Raw genomic sequence first — 12,954 nt, forward strand, 5'->3', positions numbered from 1 at the left:
GAACCATTTAATAGTCTTATCACAGTGGGGTAGAAGCTGTCCTTAAGTCTGGTGGTACGTGCCCTCAGGCTCCTGTATCTTCTACCTGATGGAAGAGGAGAGAAGAGAGAATGTCCCGGATGGGTGGGGTCTTTGATTATGCTGGCTGCTTCACCAAGACAGCGAGAGGTAAAGACGGAGTCCAAGGAGGGGAGGCTGGTGTCCGTGATGCGCTGGGCTGTGTCTACAACTCTCTGCAGTTTCTTGTGGTCCTGGGCAGAGCTGTTGCCGTACCAAGACATGATGCATCCAGATAGGATGCTTTCTATGGTGCATCGATAAAAGTTGGTGTCAAAGGGGACAAACTTAATTTCTTTAGACTCCTGAGGACATAGAGGCGCTGGTAAGCTTTCTTGGCTGTGGCATCTACGTGATTTAACCAGGACAGACTGTTGGTGATGTTCACTCCCAGGAACTTGAAGCTCTCAACCGTCCAGACCTCAGCACTGTTGATGTAAACAGGTGCATGTACACCGCCCCCTTTCCTGAAGTCAATGACCAGCTCTTTTGTTTTGTTGACATTGAGGGAAAGGTTGTTGTCGTGACACCATTCCCTTAAGCTCTCTATCTCCTTCCTGTACTCCGACTCATTGCTGTTTGAGATACGGTCTACAACGATGGCATCATCTGCAAACTTGTAGATGGAGTTAGAGCAGAATCTGGCCACACAGCCATGAGTGTATAGGGAGTAGAGTAGAGGGCTGAGGATGCAGCCTTCTGGGGCACCAGGGTTGAGAATGCAGCGACAGTGAAGGAATGGCAATATGTTTCCAAGTCTGGATAGCGTATGGCTTGGGGGGGCAAATTCTAGGTGGTGGTGTTTCCATGCTTTGGCTGCCTTTGTCCTTCTAGCTGGTAGAAATTGTGGGTTTGGAAGGTGTTGTCTGCAGAGCCTTGATGAGTTGCCACAGTGCATCCTGTAGATGGTACAAACTTCTGCTACCGTGCATCAGTGGTGGAGTGAGTGTATGGTTGTGGATGGGGTGCCCATCAAGCAGCCTCTGTTATTCTGTCTGGTGTTGAGCTTCTTGAGTGTTGTATATATTCCTTTGCAGGCTCATTAACCCACCTATCCTTATACCATAAGCAAATTTGGCTTAAGTACACCTAATTGCTTCATCCAAGTCATCAACATAGATTGTAAATAGTCAAGGCCCTGGTACTGACTGGTTGCATCATGTTCCAGTATAGCAATTCGAATGCAGAGGAACACAATAAGATGCAGAGAGAGTGGACTTAATCCAATATATCACAGGCACATCCCTCCCCACCATCAGGGCATGAGACAACATCAATCATCAAAGATCCCCACCGGATCTTTGATGATCTGGGCTGTGCCATCTTCTCGCAGCTACCATCAGCTAGGAGTTACAGAAGCCTAAAGTCCCACACCACCATGTTTAAGAATAGCCACTTCCCTTCAGCCATTCAGTTCTCGAACCAACCTGCATAACCCTAACACTATGACCACTTTGCACTACAATGGACTTTGTTCTTTTTTTGTTTTGTGTTCTTTCTTGTAAAAATTATGATTCATTTATGTTTTTCTTGCAAACGTTGTGTATCTGATGCTATATGCCTGTGATGCTGCTGCAAGTAAGTTTTTCATTGCACCTGTGCATACACGTACTTTTGCATATGACAATAAACGTGACTTTGACTTATCCCTGTGGCACCATACTAGATACTGACTGCCAATCCAACATTAATCCATTTTTCCCCAGTTGTGTTTCTGTATGTTAATCACTCACCCATCCATGCCCACATTACCCCAACCCCATGCACTGTTAGCTTGTGCAATATGTAGGGCCATATCAAATGCCTTCTGGAAATCAAAATATGCCACATCTTCTGGTTCCACTTTATCCATCCTGTTTTTTTACATCCTCAAGAACTCTGGCAAATTTGTCAAACATGATTTCCCTTTCATAAAACCAAGCTGATTCTACTTGATTCTTACGATTATCTAAATGCCCAAATCCCTGCTTAGAAATGGAATCTAGCATTTTCCTGAAGACTGATCTCAATTAACTGGCCTATAGTTTCCTGCTTCTTGTCTCCCTCCTTTCTTGAATAGCGTCATTATAATCTTTTGGGACGTCTCCCAAATCCAGAGAATTTACCACCAATTACAATCCACCATCTCTGCACCACTGTCTGCCTTTTCTTTCAATTTAACACCATCCTTAACGAGCCACAGATGGTGCATCACTTCTGTGGAAATGTTTATCGTCACTGCAAAATACCTTTGCTGAAGTTTATGAAACATTTCCTTAAATGTCTGCCACTATTGATCTGCTGTCTTAACCTTTATTTTTCCTATTCACCTCAGCCAACTCTGTCCTCATATCATAATTACCTTTATTTAAATTAACTTCAGACCCAGGTTTCTTACTCTCAAACTGAATTTGATATTCTGCCATGTTGTGATCACTGTTTCCTAGGGAATCCTTTACTATGAGATCATTAATTATACAGAGATGACCTCTTAAATCTTATCTCCTGTTAAAGCATGCCACTTCTCGCAGAAAGGAATGTCACTTTATTGGTTTCTTCCACAGAAACCAAAGAGGTATTCTATCAATGGGCTTCTGACCCGAGCACAGGACAGGTATCAATGTAGTGTAGTCTGAACCAAGTGAGAGCACCATTCATTTTGGCTGTTATCTTGAGGCAAAACGTTCAGCAAATCAATATGGTTTTTATTTTTCTAAATGGAAAATGTGAACAATTTTGCTATTTTCTAATGCTATTCTACTGTTCTAACACCTATTCTAGTGCTCCATGTGCCACTGGAGGGCTAGAATAACAGCAGCTGATAGATTCAGGCAGCATAGGAATCACGTGACAGGTAATTGCTCTCATTCTGGGCTGCATGGTAATGCCTCATATGTTCTGCTGGTGAAATGCTCTGAAAGGATTGCCCTGGGGTATACTGCTGTCCCGAGAGTATGAACAAGATGGTGCAGCACTACTTAGTGTCTCACTAGCACAACCATTTTTTGTTTCCCCTGGGTTTCCCACAGCAGCAATGGAAGTGCAGCAAAGCATTAGTCACAGACAGAGGAAAGCACAGAAGACTGTGTGGTGCTTCAAAGGAACATCAAGGCAACAACACAGGTACCTACTTATAATCTTGCATTGGTCAGGTAAAGCACTGGAATACTAATTCCTCCTCACGTGCTTTTCACACTCAAAGCAACACATGTACTTAAACCTTCAGAGCACTCCTTAACTAAACAACTTTTTGAAAGTAACTGAATCATTCAATCTCTTGCCTTCAAAGAGCAACAATGACTGTGCAGATGATGTCATTTATTCAAAAGGTAATCTTCATGAAAAATACACAGTGTTCAGAAAAAGGACATAAATTAAAGCCATTTTGATAAATATTTTAATCAGTCTTATCCATTTCATCACAACACCTTGCTTCTTAAGTTCTTCACAAATGGTGGTAATTACTTCTATCGTGCACGTTTGTTCTTTTTTAAGATAATTCTCCTTTCCAAAAAGTGTGCTTCTCATCATCTTGCTACAACTGAAAATGCAAAAGCAAAAGTAAATGTATGCTTTTCTCTTCAGTAGCACTATTCTTTAAATAAACTTAAGCAAATGTTTCTCTTTTGCCGAGAGTTTAGCACTAGCAAGTCAGCTTTCAAAGTATAGCATTCAGCATTACAAAAACAAACAGCTTGGTCTTTGCTTAAAAAAAAATCACTGATATATTTATGTTCATGTACATTACAACACAAAATGATGCTACCTGGCTTTCAACTAAGTCTATATTGATATTTAAATCTCTTGTGTAATGTTGGACCTGGACTCCAGTTGTAATGTTTAATGAGTCCTCTTTTCACCTGGGCAACAAAACAAGGAATAGGAGAGTAGCTTACTTAACTAAGTGACGAATTTACTGGAGATAACACACATATTTAATGATTTTTTTTTGTTTTTCTTGAAAGCAAAAACAGATTTTACCAATTAAAAAATATCCTAACACCCACACAGTGATTTAACCTGGCAATCTTTTGTTATCTATTATAATATAAATTGGATAAAGTGTATTAATTAATGGCAATGTATTTCATGATATCTGAGACTCAACATCTGATGTTTAGAAAAATTGATCCCAGTCTGCAAGGCAAGAATTTATAATTCATATTGTTCACTTTCTTGAGAAGTCGCACACAAATTCTAAGGAGAAATGATACAACCTTATAACTTTCAATGGTTAATACACTATCAACCAATTCATCCTTCAAGTACAGTCATCTCTCACCTCATCTCTGGAATTCAGCTCTCATACATTTTGAACCAAGGATGAAATGAGGTGTGGAGCCGAGTGATGCTGACAGAACTCAAACTGAGCACTGGCAAGCAGATTATTGTTGAAGTAATCACTTTGCTGATAATTGAGGGAAGGCAAATACAACAATTATTTGACAGATTGGATTTATCCGATTTTTTGTTTACAGTATAAACCTTGGGATTTTAATCACTGGGGCACATCTCCAGTGCTCGTCAGGATATCCTCAGGGCCCACAGACTTTCCTATATCCAATGTGTCAGCCATCTCTTGATATCATTCAGGGTAATTTTTATTGACTGAAGACTGACATCTATTAGGTGGGTTTCCGGCTGAGGCCAAGACAGATCATCCACCTGACACCTGTGGCAGCACAGTGGTGCAGTTAGTAGAGCTGCTGTCTCACAGCTCCAGCAACCTGGGTTCAATCCTGACCCTCCGTGCTGTCTGTGTGAAGTTTGTATGTTCTCTCTGTGATCGCTTGAGTTTCCTCTAGGTACTCTGGTTTTGTCCTACATCTCAAAGACATACAGGTTGGTAGAGTAATTGGCCACGATAAATTACCTCTAGTTTAGGTGGGCAGAAGAATCTCAGATGAGAATGTGGCAAGGATAGAATGGGATTGGTAGGATTAGTGCAAATAGGTGCTAGATGACCATTGCAGATATAGTGGGCCAAAGGGCCTGTTTCCACGCTGTACCAGTTGAAGATGGTTACGATGCTTCAGCCTTGTATCACATACACATCTCCGTCAAACAAGGATAAGGATGCCATGAAGCCTCCATCTCTGAAGTTTTCTTAATCATTCACCACTACTTGTTGGGCTCAAGGCCTAAAGCAGGCTTTTTAAAAAAAAAATCAAGGGTGCCAGAAAGACCCAAAGTGTAGAAAGGGAGAGGAAGGAGCAGATAGTGGCAACAGAAATAAGTGCCCAGAATGATTCAGCCCATGCCTGTGAACAGGGGAAGAATTCCATGACCTCACCAAATATGTCAAGGTAAGAACTGTATCTCAGCAATGTAATTTCAGAGCAAACACAGCTATATATTCACATAACTGATACTTCAAAACACATACACAAACAAAATGACAACCATTTCTCCTCCTTAGCCCTTCTCAGCAATGTTTGTGACTTCAATCACACATCATATACGAGGTTATGCAAATGAACCATGACAATCATGCCATTAGAGTCCTTGGATATGAATTTTTCCCTTTGTCTTGCAGAATAAAGTCACCCTCAACAGGAACATGTTTCAGGTAACTGGTAGGGGACCCTTCTAGTCTCAAATGCTTAAAAGACTAGATGACAGCATTCATTTTCTATGGACATTAAGGTAACACAGATTGTTACCCTACTGAGGTCATGCACACCCTTTAACATGCCTCAGTCCTTCATATTTGCACATCACCTGTGTATTGCCCCAAAGAATGCCATGAATTCTCCATTACTTATGTCTTATTTTTATCTTTATCACTGCAGATTCTCATGAGAAACAATTTGTCAAGCATTCTTCTCTCTAGCTCAGATACTGGTACTGAGCAGGCTTGACAAATAGCACATTTTTCAAGTGGAGATATTGGCCACTAGTGGGCAGTAGTTAGGCCAAAGGGATAGGGAAGCAAGTTTGTGATCTCTCTGAAGGAAGATGCAACGCACGAGTTCTGTACCACTATTATGGAGGTGGAATCAATGTATTTGATCCTGAATTACAGGTAATAGTGCTAGCTTTCTCTGCCCAATGTATTAAAATTGATGAATTCAAATTCTAAAGCTCCCCCAATGGGATTTGAACTCTTCTCTGAATGTCCTCTAGATCAACGTTTCCCAACAACCAGTCTGCATACCAGTGCTGGTCCACAGCAATGTCTTCACCAGACCATGCGAGATCAGATGAAATGTGAAAATCAAGAAATCAGATGCTGGAAATTGAAATAAAAACAGAGAATGCTGTAAGCGCATAACAGGTCAGGCTTGTCTAGGGAAAGAAAAACAGCTAACGTTTCAGGTTGAAGCTCCTTCATCAGAACGTTTCATTAGATAAAATACAAATATAAATAACTTTTAATTAAATAAATGTCAGCAATAACTTAGATTTCTGAGTGGAGTGGAAATTCACAAAATCCCAAACGGCTCATCGTTGACATTCTGATTTACTGCTCTGCTTTGGGTCTTCCAGTTAAAATAATGTTTTTGTGTGGTTTTCAGCTGAAATTAACAGGAGTAAAAACCAGCAAGTTAAACAAGGATTTTAGTTTGCTCATGCAGGATGTCAAAGCAGATGCAGTTGGATAATTTTATAGAACTTGTAAAAATTTGGGAAACATAAAACAGATAAGATACATGATTGAGCAACATAATAAAAAAGAAAAAAGTTGGGGAAAAAAGTGAGCAAGCATTTGGCAAGTACGATAATGCATATGTAATGCATGTTTTTTTTCTAAGCAGTGAAAGGAATTGCCCAGACCTCAGTGATTCCATGCAACAATGCCATGAAAGCTTTGAAAATAATTTGAAATCAAGACCAAGCACCTGAACATAAGAGTCTGTGGAATTTTTCCAATGGAAGCAAGATAGAGTGGTGTCTCAATGCACTACAATAATGATAAAGGTATGTTAAGAATGTCTCATCACCTGGCCCATTGCATTGTCAAATGTAAATCACCATTTACATTAGATGGAGACTTAATAATACCTGCTGTTCAGTCATTGGCCATACTGCTGCCAGGAAAATTAGCAACATTCCTTCATCAAATGATACTGTCTCGCGTAGAAATACTGATATTGTAGAAGATACTGAATCCCAATTGATTAAGAGTAAAAATGTCAGGCTGATTTGTAATATGATTAACATTTGAAACATGGTCATTCTTATTATGTTCACTGGGTACTCAAGCAACACATTGCTTCATTGGCTGAACTGAGTACATGAACTGCATCATGCACTGAAAGACTTTCCATCTCTTAAGTCTCCTTTGGTAGTATACTTTTGGAATGTACAGTGGCTTGCTTACCTAGCAGTTATAATTGATCATGCAAGGAAGTGTATCCTGTGTGTTTGAAATGGCAGACAAGATCACAGCTATTAAAATGTACAGTTGGGGAAGAAAGAGTTGAACATAATTGTTTTGACATGCTTCTGTCTTTTGCATCAATGGGTATTGATGACAGTGAAGACACTGATCTCACCCTTCAAAGTGAAATAATATCATCCCATCAAAGTTCCAGAAGTCAAAAGAGTATTGGCCCTCTGACTCATGGAAAAGAAAGCAATGGATATGTGACCCATTCTCAAATTTAGACACCAACATCTCAGTTGCCAATTGCTGAAGTTGTCAAGTGACAAGGGCCTGAAGTTACAATTTCAAAACCAAACATTACCTGCGTCCTTAATTAAGTCAATAAACAATATCCAGAACTCAATAAACATGCAGTCCAAAACATGCTGCCACACATTCCACTTACCTTGGTGAAGAGTGGATTTTCAGCAATGACTGCAACTAAAACCAAGTACCAAAACAGATTCAGCTTTGGAAAGATGCTCCAAGTAACCTTGCCTAACAATCATCCCTGGGTCAAAAAGCTTGCACTGACATGGCAACCACAGAAATCCCCTTAGTATATGGTAACTAAATTGTTTTTAAAAAACTAAATTATTTAATGCGTACATGTAGAAAAAAAAGTGAGAAGGCTTGATCTTGTTATCATACTTTTGATGGTGATTTATATAAATTATGTAACCACATCTGCAGTTTACTTTGGGGATGGAACATGTGTAGAAAGTAAAGCATCGTCCCTAAAATCAAGCAGGGAAATAGGGCTTCCATTTTTAAATATGAACATGCTCATTTCACAGCAAAGGTTTCTTTCAAAATGTTTATTCAACAGAAACCTTCTTGTTATTGGTTTCTGTACCAAATAGAGCGAGTTCCAGGTTATTCAACTTATTTAAATCCCAGTGTGCACTTTCATTTAATTTCAAGCTAACATGGACAAATCTAGCACTGAAACAGAGAGAAAAAAAATCAAGATCTTAAAAGAGGTCCACATCAGTTTAAGAAAATACTTTGTTGGTAGTTGGTGACAAAAGGCTTCAGGCACACTGCTCTAGGTTCTTGATATTGTATCATTACCATTGTTCTATTCATTTTCAAAAACATGAGAAATCAACCATAAAAAGTGTTTCTCACAGAATACTTCAAGCTTGAGACAAAAAGCTTCAAAAACTTCAAATGGTTCAAAACATTCTAGTCTGAACATAAAACATGAGATGAAAAAAGGACATTTAAGTGAACAGAACAAATAGTTTTGTGGAGACAACTGGGTGGGTTTCTGGAATAGAAAGGAAACTGAGGGATACGGATGAGAAGGAATAAAAGAATAGGTCTGTTGTATTAATTAGCAATATAAGTTGCACACAGTAAGATCCTACAAGCAGCAATATGAAAAAGCCCATTAATCTATTTTTAGTAATAGCTAGAACACTAGGGATAACTCCGTTAGCACCCTCAAAATCCACCCAAGAAACCACACATTTCTTCTTCAGAAGATGGCACGTGTGTTTTTTCTTTAATTCATTTTTTTGGGATCTGGTTGCCACTTTCAAAGCCAACATTTATTATCTATCCCGAATTGCTTCTGAAGCCACAAGCAACTGAATAGCTTGCTAGGTTAGTTCACAGGTCATTTAAGAATCAACCATGTGAGGTGGATGCAATGTCACCTATAGTCAGACTGAACAAGGATAGCAGATTTTCTCTTCTAAAAGGACATATGTTAACTAGATAGGATTATTGTAAAAGCCTATGACTTTTGTGATCATAATTACTATTTGCTTCTCCAAATTCCATATTATCGACAATGTAAGTACTGCTATAGTGAGTTGTGAACTCAGTCCACTGGATTATGAGTCCAGTAATTTACCGCTGCACCACTACCATACCGTCTACCTAGATTTTGTGTTCAAGTCTCAGTTGAATGATTTTTGACTCATTACCTTCCAACTCAAAGGTCAGAGTGTTACCAACTGAGCAACAGCTTGCACATTGATCTGGTCAATGAATAAATATCAGATTCAATGTTACTATCATGACTCTTCTTCAAATCTCCAAGTACTACATAGTTATGGATTTCTATATCTATGAAAGACAAAGATGCAAAAACTACTCAACTTCACAATGGACTCCATTTTTATCTGCAATTATAAATGGAGTATGACTAGTCAGTTTTGATCACTGTTGATTCCAAGCATTGCAACTCTTTTGGTATAAATTATTAACTTTTTGGAATATTTGAAATATGTCTACCCATGCACTCTCAAACTGCCTGCACAGAATATGGGTAAACAACAGATCTGAGGCAATGCATTTTAGGAAGTAACACTGGGGTAGGACATATACAGTAAATGGTAGGGCACTAAGGAATCTTGATAAACATAGAGCCTTTGGTGTTCAAGTCCATAGTTCTCTGAAAGTGGCAACACAGGAAGATAGGGTGAAGGCGGCGGCATGCTTGCTTTCATAGGTCAGAACATGGAATATAAAAGTTGGGATGTTACGTTGCAACCTTACAAAACACTGGTTAGACTGTACTTGCAGCATTGTATGCAAAGAACATTCACCAGGGTGCTCCCTGGATTGTAGAACTTTAGTTAGGGGAGAGATTGGATAGGCTGACTTGGTTTTCCCTGCACTTTATTGCACTCCCACCATCCCTCCTAGCACATTTTATTATCCACTGTTCTAGCCGACAGGTACTTTTTAAAACTTTGATCTTGTGGATCATTCCTTCCTCTTTTAGTCTCACCCCAACTGATGTTTACAATTCTCTCTCAAGTGTACACCATATCAACTACAACAATTTTACTAATGCTTTTCTTGTCTAAGTAATGAGATATTAATTCATTAAAACTTTCACCTTTTATTCAATTGGATTTTGATGGAATTACTGGAGGAAATCACCTGGGACCAACTATGATCTTTAAATGCTCTTATTCAACTGCTGCTTATTTTTTTCCAATAATACTTCATGGAATCTGACAAGTAAATAAGTATTTAGGCATGAAAAACCAGGCAGACATGTTTATCATCTCATTTCTATCCTTTCAACACATTGCTGTTTTCTTCATAATGATGCAAACCAGCATGAGGCAAGGTACGACTAACCAGGATGCTGCTGAACAACAACTACAACTCAGATAATGTTGAGTCCTGTAAAAATTTACTTAGATTCAATGAGATCACCCCCTCAATATTCCAAATCTCTTCCATCAGTATTCACCAGGAAAGTGAAGGAGGAGATAGTTGAAACACAAGATACATCCAAAGCTGGTAACATGGAGGTATGAGAGAAGTTGGCTGAACTTAAGTCTATTAATGTCTGAATAGGAAGCACCCTAGGATTTTGATGGAATTACTGGAGGAATTCACCTGGGACTGACCATAACCTTTAAATGCTCTTTGTTTTGGGAGTGGCGCCAGAGGACTGGAGAGTAGCAAATGTTAGTCACTTCCTCAAAGAGTTTTAACCTCAGTGGAAGGAAAGATTTTAGAAACGTTGATCAGAAAGGAGTAATAATCAGCTAGAGGAAGCTTCTTTACATCCTCCTCACTATTTCACAATCCTGCCCAGCATGTACCATCAGCAAATTTGGAAATATGACATTTCATCACCTCGGCCAAATTGTTGATACAGATTTTAAATAACTGTGGTCTAAGCACCAATCCTTAAAGGTATTCCACTAGTCACAGTTTGCCAACCTGAGAAAACACCAGTTTATTACCAATCTTTGTTTTCTGTCTGTTAACCGAGTCTTCGTAATATTACCTAACTCAGCCTGTGCCTCAGTTTCTCTGGTGCTAAAACCCCCCAATGATTCCTGGTTACTTTTGAACTTGACTATTCCAATATATACCGTGCCAGTCTCCCTTGCTCTACATAAACTTGAGGTCACTCAGAGCGCTATTGCAGTTGAAACAGACCGCGTCCTTGTGCTTAATCATCTCCAGTTAAGTAATAGCTTGAATTTTAGACATACGCTCCACGTTCTCAAATCCGCCTTCCCAAGTTCTATTATCTCACCCCGTCGTTCAACTTTCCAAGTTATCCATGCTATCCTTCAGTATCCAGAGTGTAACGGCTCCGCTTCAAGCCGCTCGATCTGCAGTTGCAAAGGTCCGTTGTTTTGAATTATTTCTTAAACCTCTCCAGCTCTTTGTAAAACAATATCTAAGTTTTTTTTGGTCATCTGTTCCAATATCCCCTTCTGAGGCTTGGGGTCAACTTTTTTTTTTAAATTGGATAACGCTTCTGTAAAGCTTGTCGGTACATTTTTCTTAAGTTAGAGGTGTTGTACAAGTACACGCTGCTGCCAGCTCAGCTGAACATGGTGCATCCTCAGACTCAGCGTGGGAGGGCGTTTGAAACCAATGGTGCAGTATCCCAAAGACATTTGTCACTACACATACGAGACCAGCCTTCTGAAGACAGGTTACAGAAATATGATGCGCCAAAATTGGTGATATTAGCATCACCAATCTTTCTGTTTGGTGTGTGTGAGAGAGAGAGAGAGAGAGAGAGAGATGAGAACGTCAGCCTGGATGCTCTGATGGGTAGCCCGGGGGCTCAGCAATCCCTCCCTACTTCGGTCTGCCGACCACGAAGCCCCCACACCCCGCTCCGGCTCCTACCTTGGCCTTCCCCTTGGCTTTTACAACGGGTATTCGCACATCGCCGCAGGAGAGAGCCCATCTCCTCCCGCCGCTCCCAGCCTCCGGCTCCGTGTGGTAGTAACACCAGGAGGAGGAGGCGGCGACCACCGCCGCCCCCCCGCACACCGCCGCCACGCACAGCCCGCGCCTTCCACCCGGCGCCGGCCGCCGCGCACCCCCACCCGCCCCTCCGTTCGAGGCAGGCTTGCTCAAAGCGACCAGTCGCCATCGCCCGGGACACAGGCGCTGCAGCGACACGAACCTCCGCAGAGCGGCCATTGCTGCGGCGGGTTGGCAACCGGCAGCCCGCAGCGCAACGCCGGCAACTCTCGCGAGAAGGATGGCGGGGCGCGTGCGGGGCGGTTGGCCGGGCGCGGGCGGACCGGGCGCAGGTGCAGAAATTCGCCGGCGACTGGCAGTGAGCGGCGCTCGGGTGGACCAGTCGCGTCTGTTTATGGATCGAGCACAACATCGTTTTTGAAGCGTTTCCCACCACCCCACTCAGAAACCAGACTGTCCGGTCGAAAGCTCGGGCAGGTAGCGCATCTGGTTAAAACTAGGTGTTGACTTCGATGTTCGCGCACGTATTATTTTGGTTGTAAAATATGTCGAGCGAAAACGATGCCTGTTAAACGTGTCACAACGTATATGTGCTTAATAAACAAATAACATTTGTTTGCGAAGAAACCAAACTGCTCATCGGGTCAGGCAGCATCTGTGGAGGCAAAGGATAAGAACAAGATATTTATTTATTAGTCACCTGTACATCAAAACACAGCGAAATGCGTCTTTTTGTGTTACTAAGAGTGTGCTGGGGCAGCCCGCAAGTGTCGCCACTCTTCCGGTGCCAACATAGCATTCCCACAGCTCCTAACCTGTACGCCTTTGGAATGTGGGAG

General features: G+C 41.0%; 1 protein-coding gene across 4 annotated transcripts in view; it reads right to left on the reverse strand.

Moving 5' to 3' along the window:
• The window catches only part of micu3a (mitochondrial calcium uptake family, member 3a), a 102,291-nt gene extending 89,729 nt beyond the window's left edge, over nt 1-12,562 (reverse strand). The window contains exon 1 of one of the 4 annotated variants that reach the window (XM_052010070.1): nt 12,035-12,562. In XM_052010070.1, the coding sequence (XP_051866030.1) occupies nt 12,035-12,334 (300 nt within the window). In that variant the 5' untranslated portion in view covers nt 12,335-12,562. The remainder of the gene's footprint in view (nt 1-12,034) is intronic. The other 3 variants (XM_052010071.1, XM_052010068.1, XM_052010069.1) reach the window with 3 other exon arrangements.
• Nucleotides 12,563-12,954: the final 392 nt, after the last annotated feature.

This window comes from Pristis pectinata, chromosome 2 (genome assembly GCF_009764475.1).
Source record: "Pristis pectinata isolate sPriPec2 chromosome 2, sPriPec2.1.pri, whole genome shotgun sequence".
Taxonomy (NCBI): Eukaryota; Metazoa; Chordata; class Chondrichthyes; order Rhinopristiformes; family Pristidae; genus Pristis; species Pristis pectinata.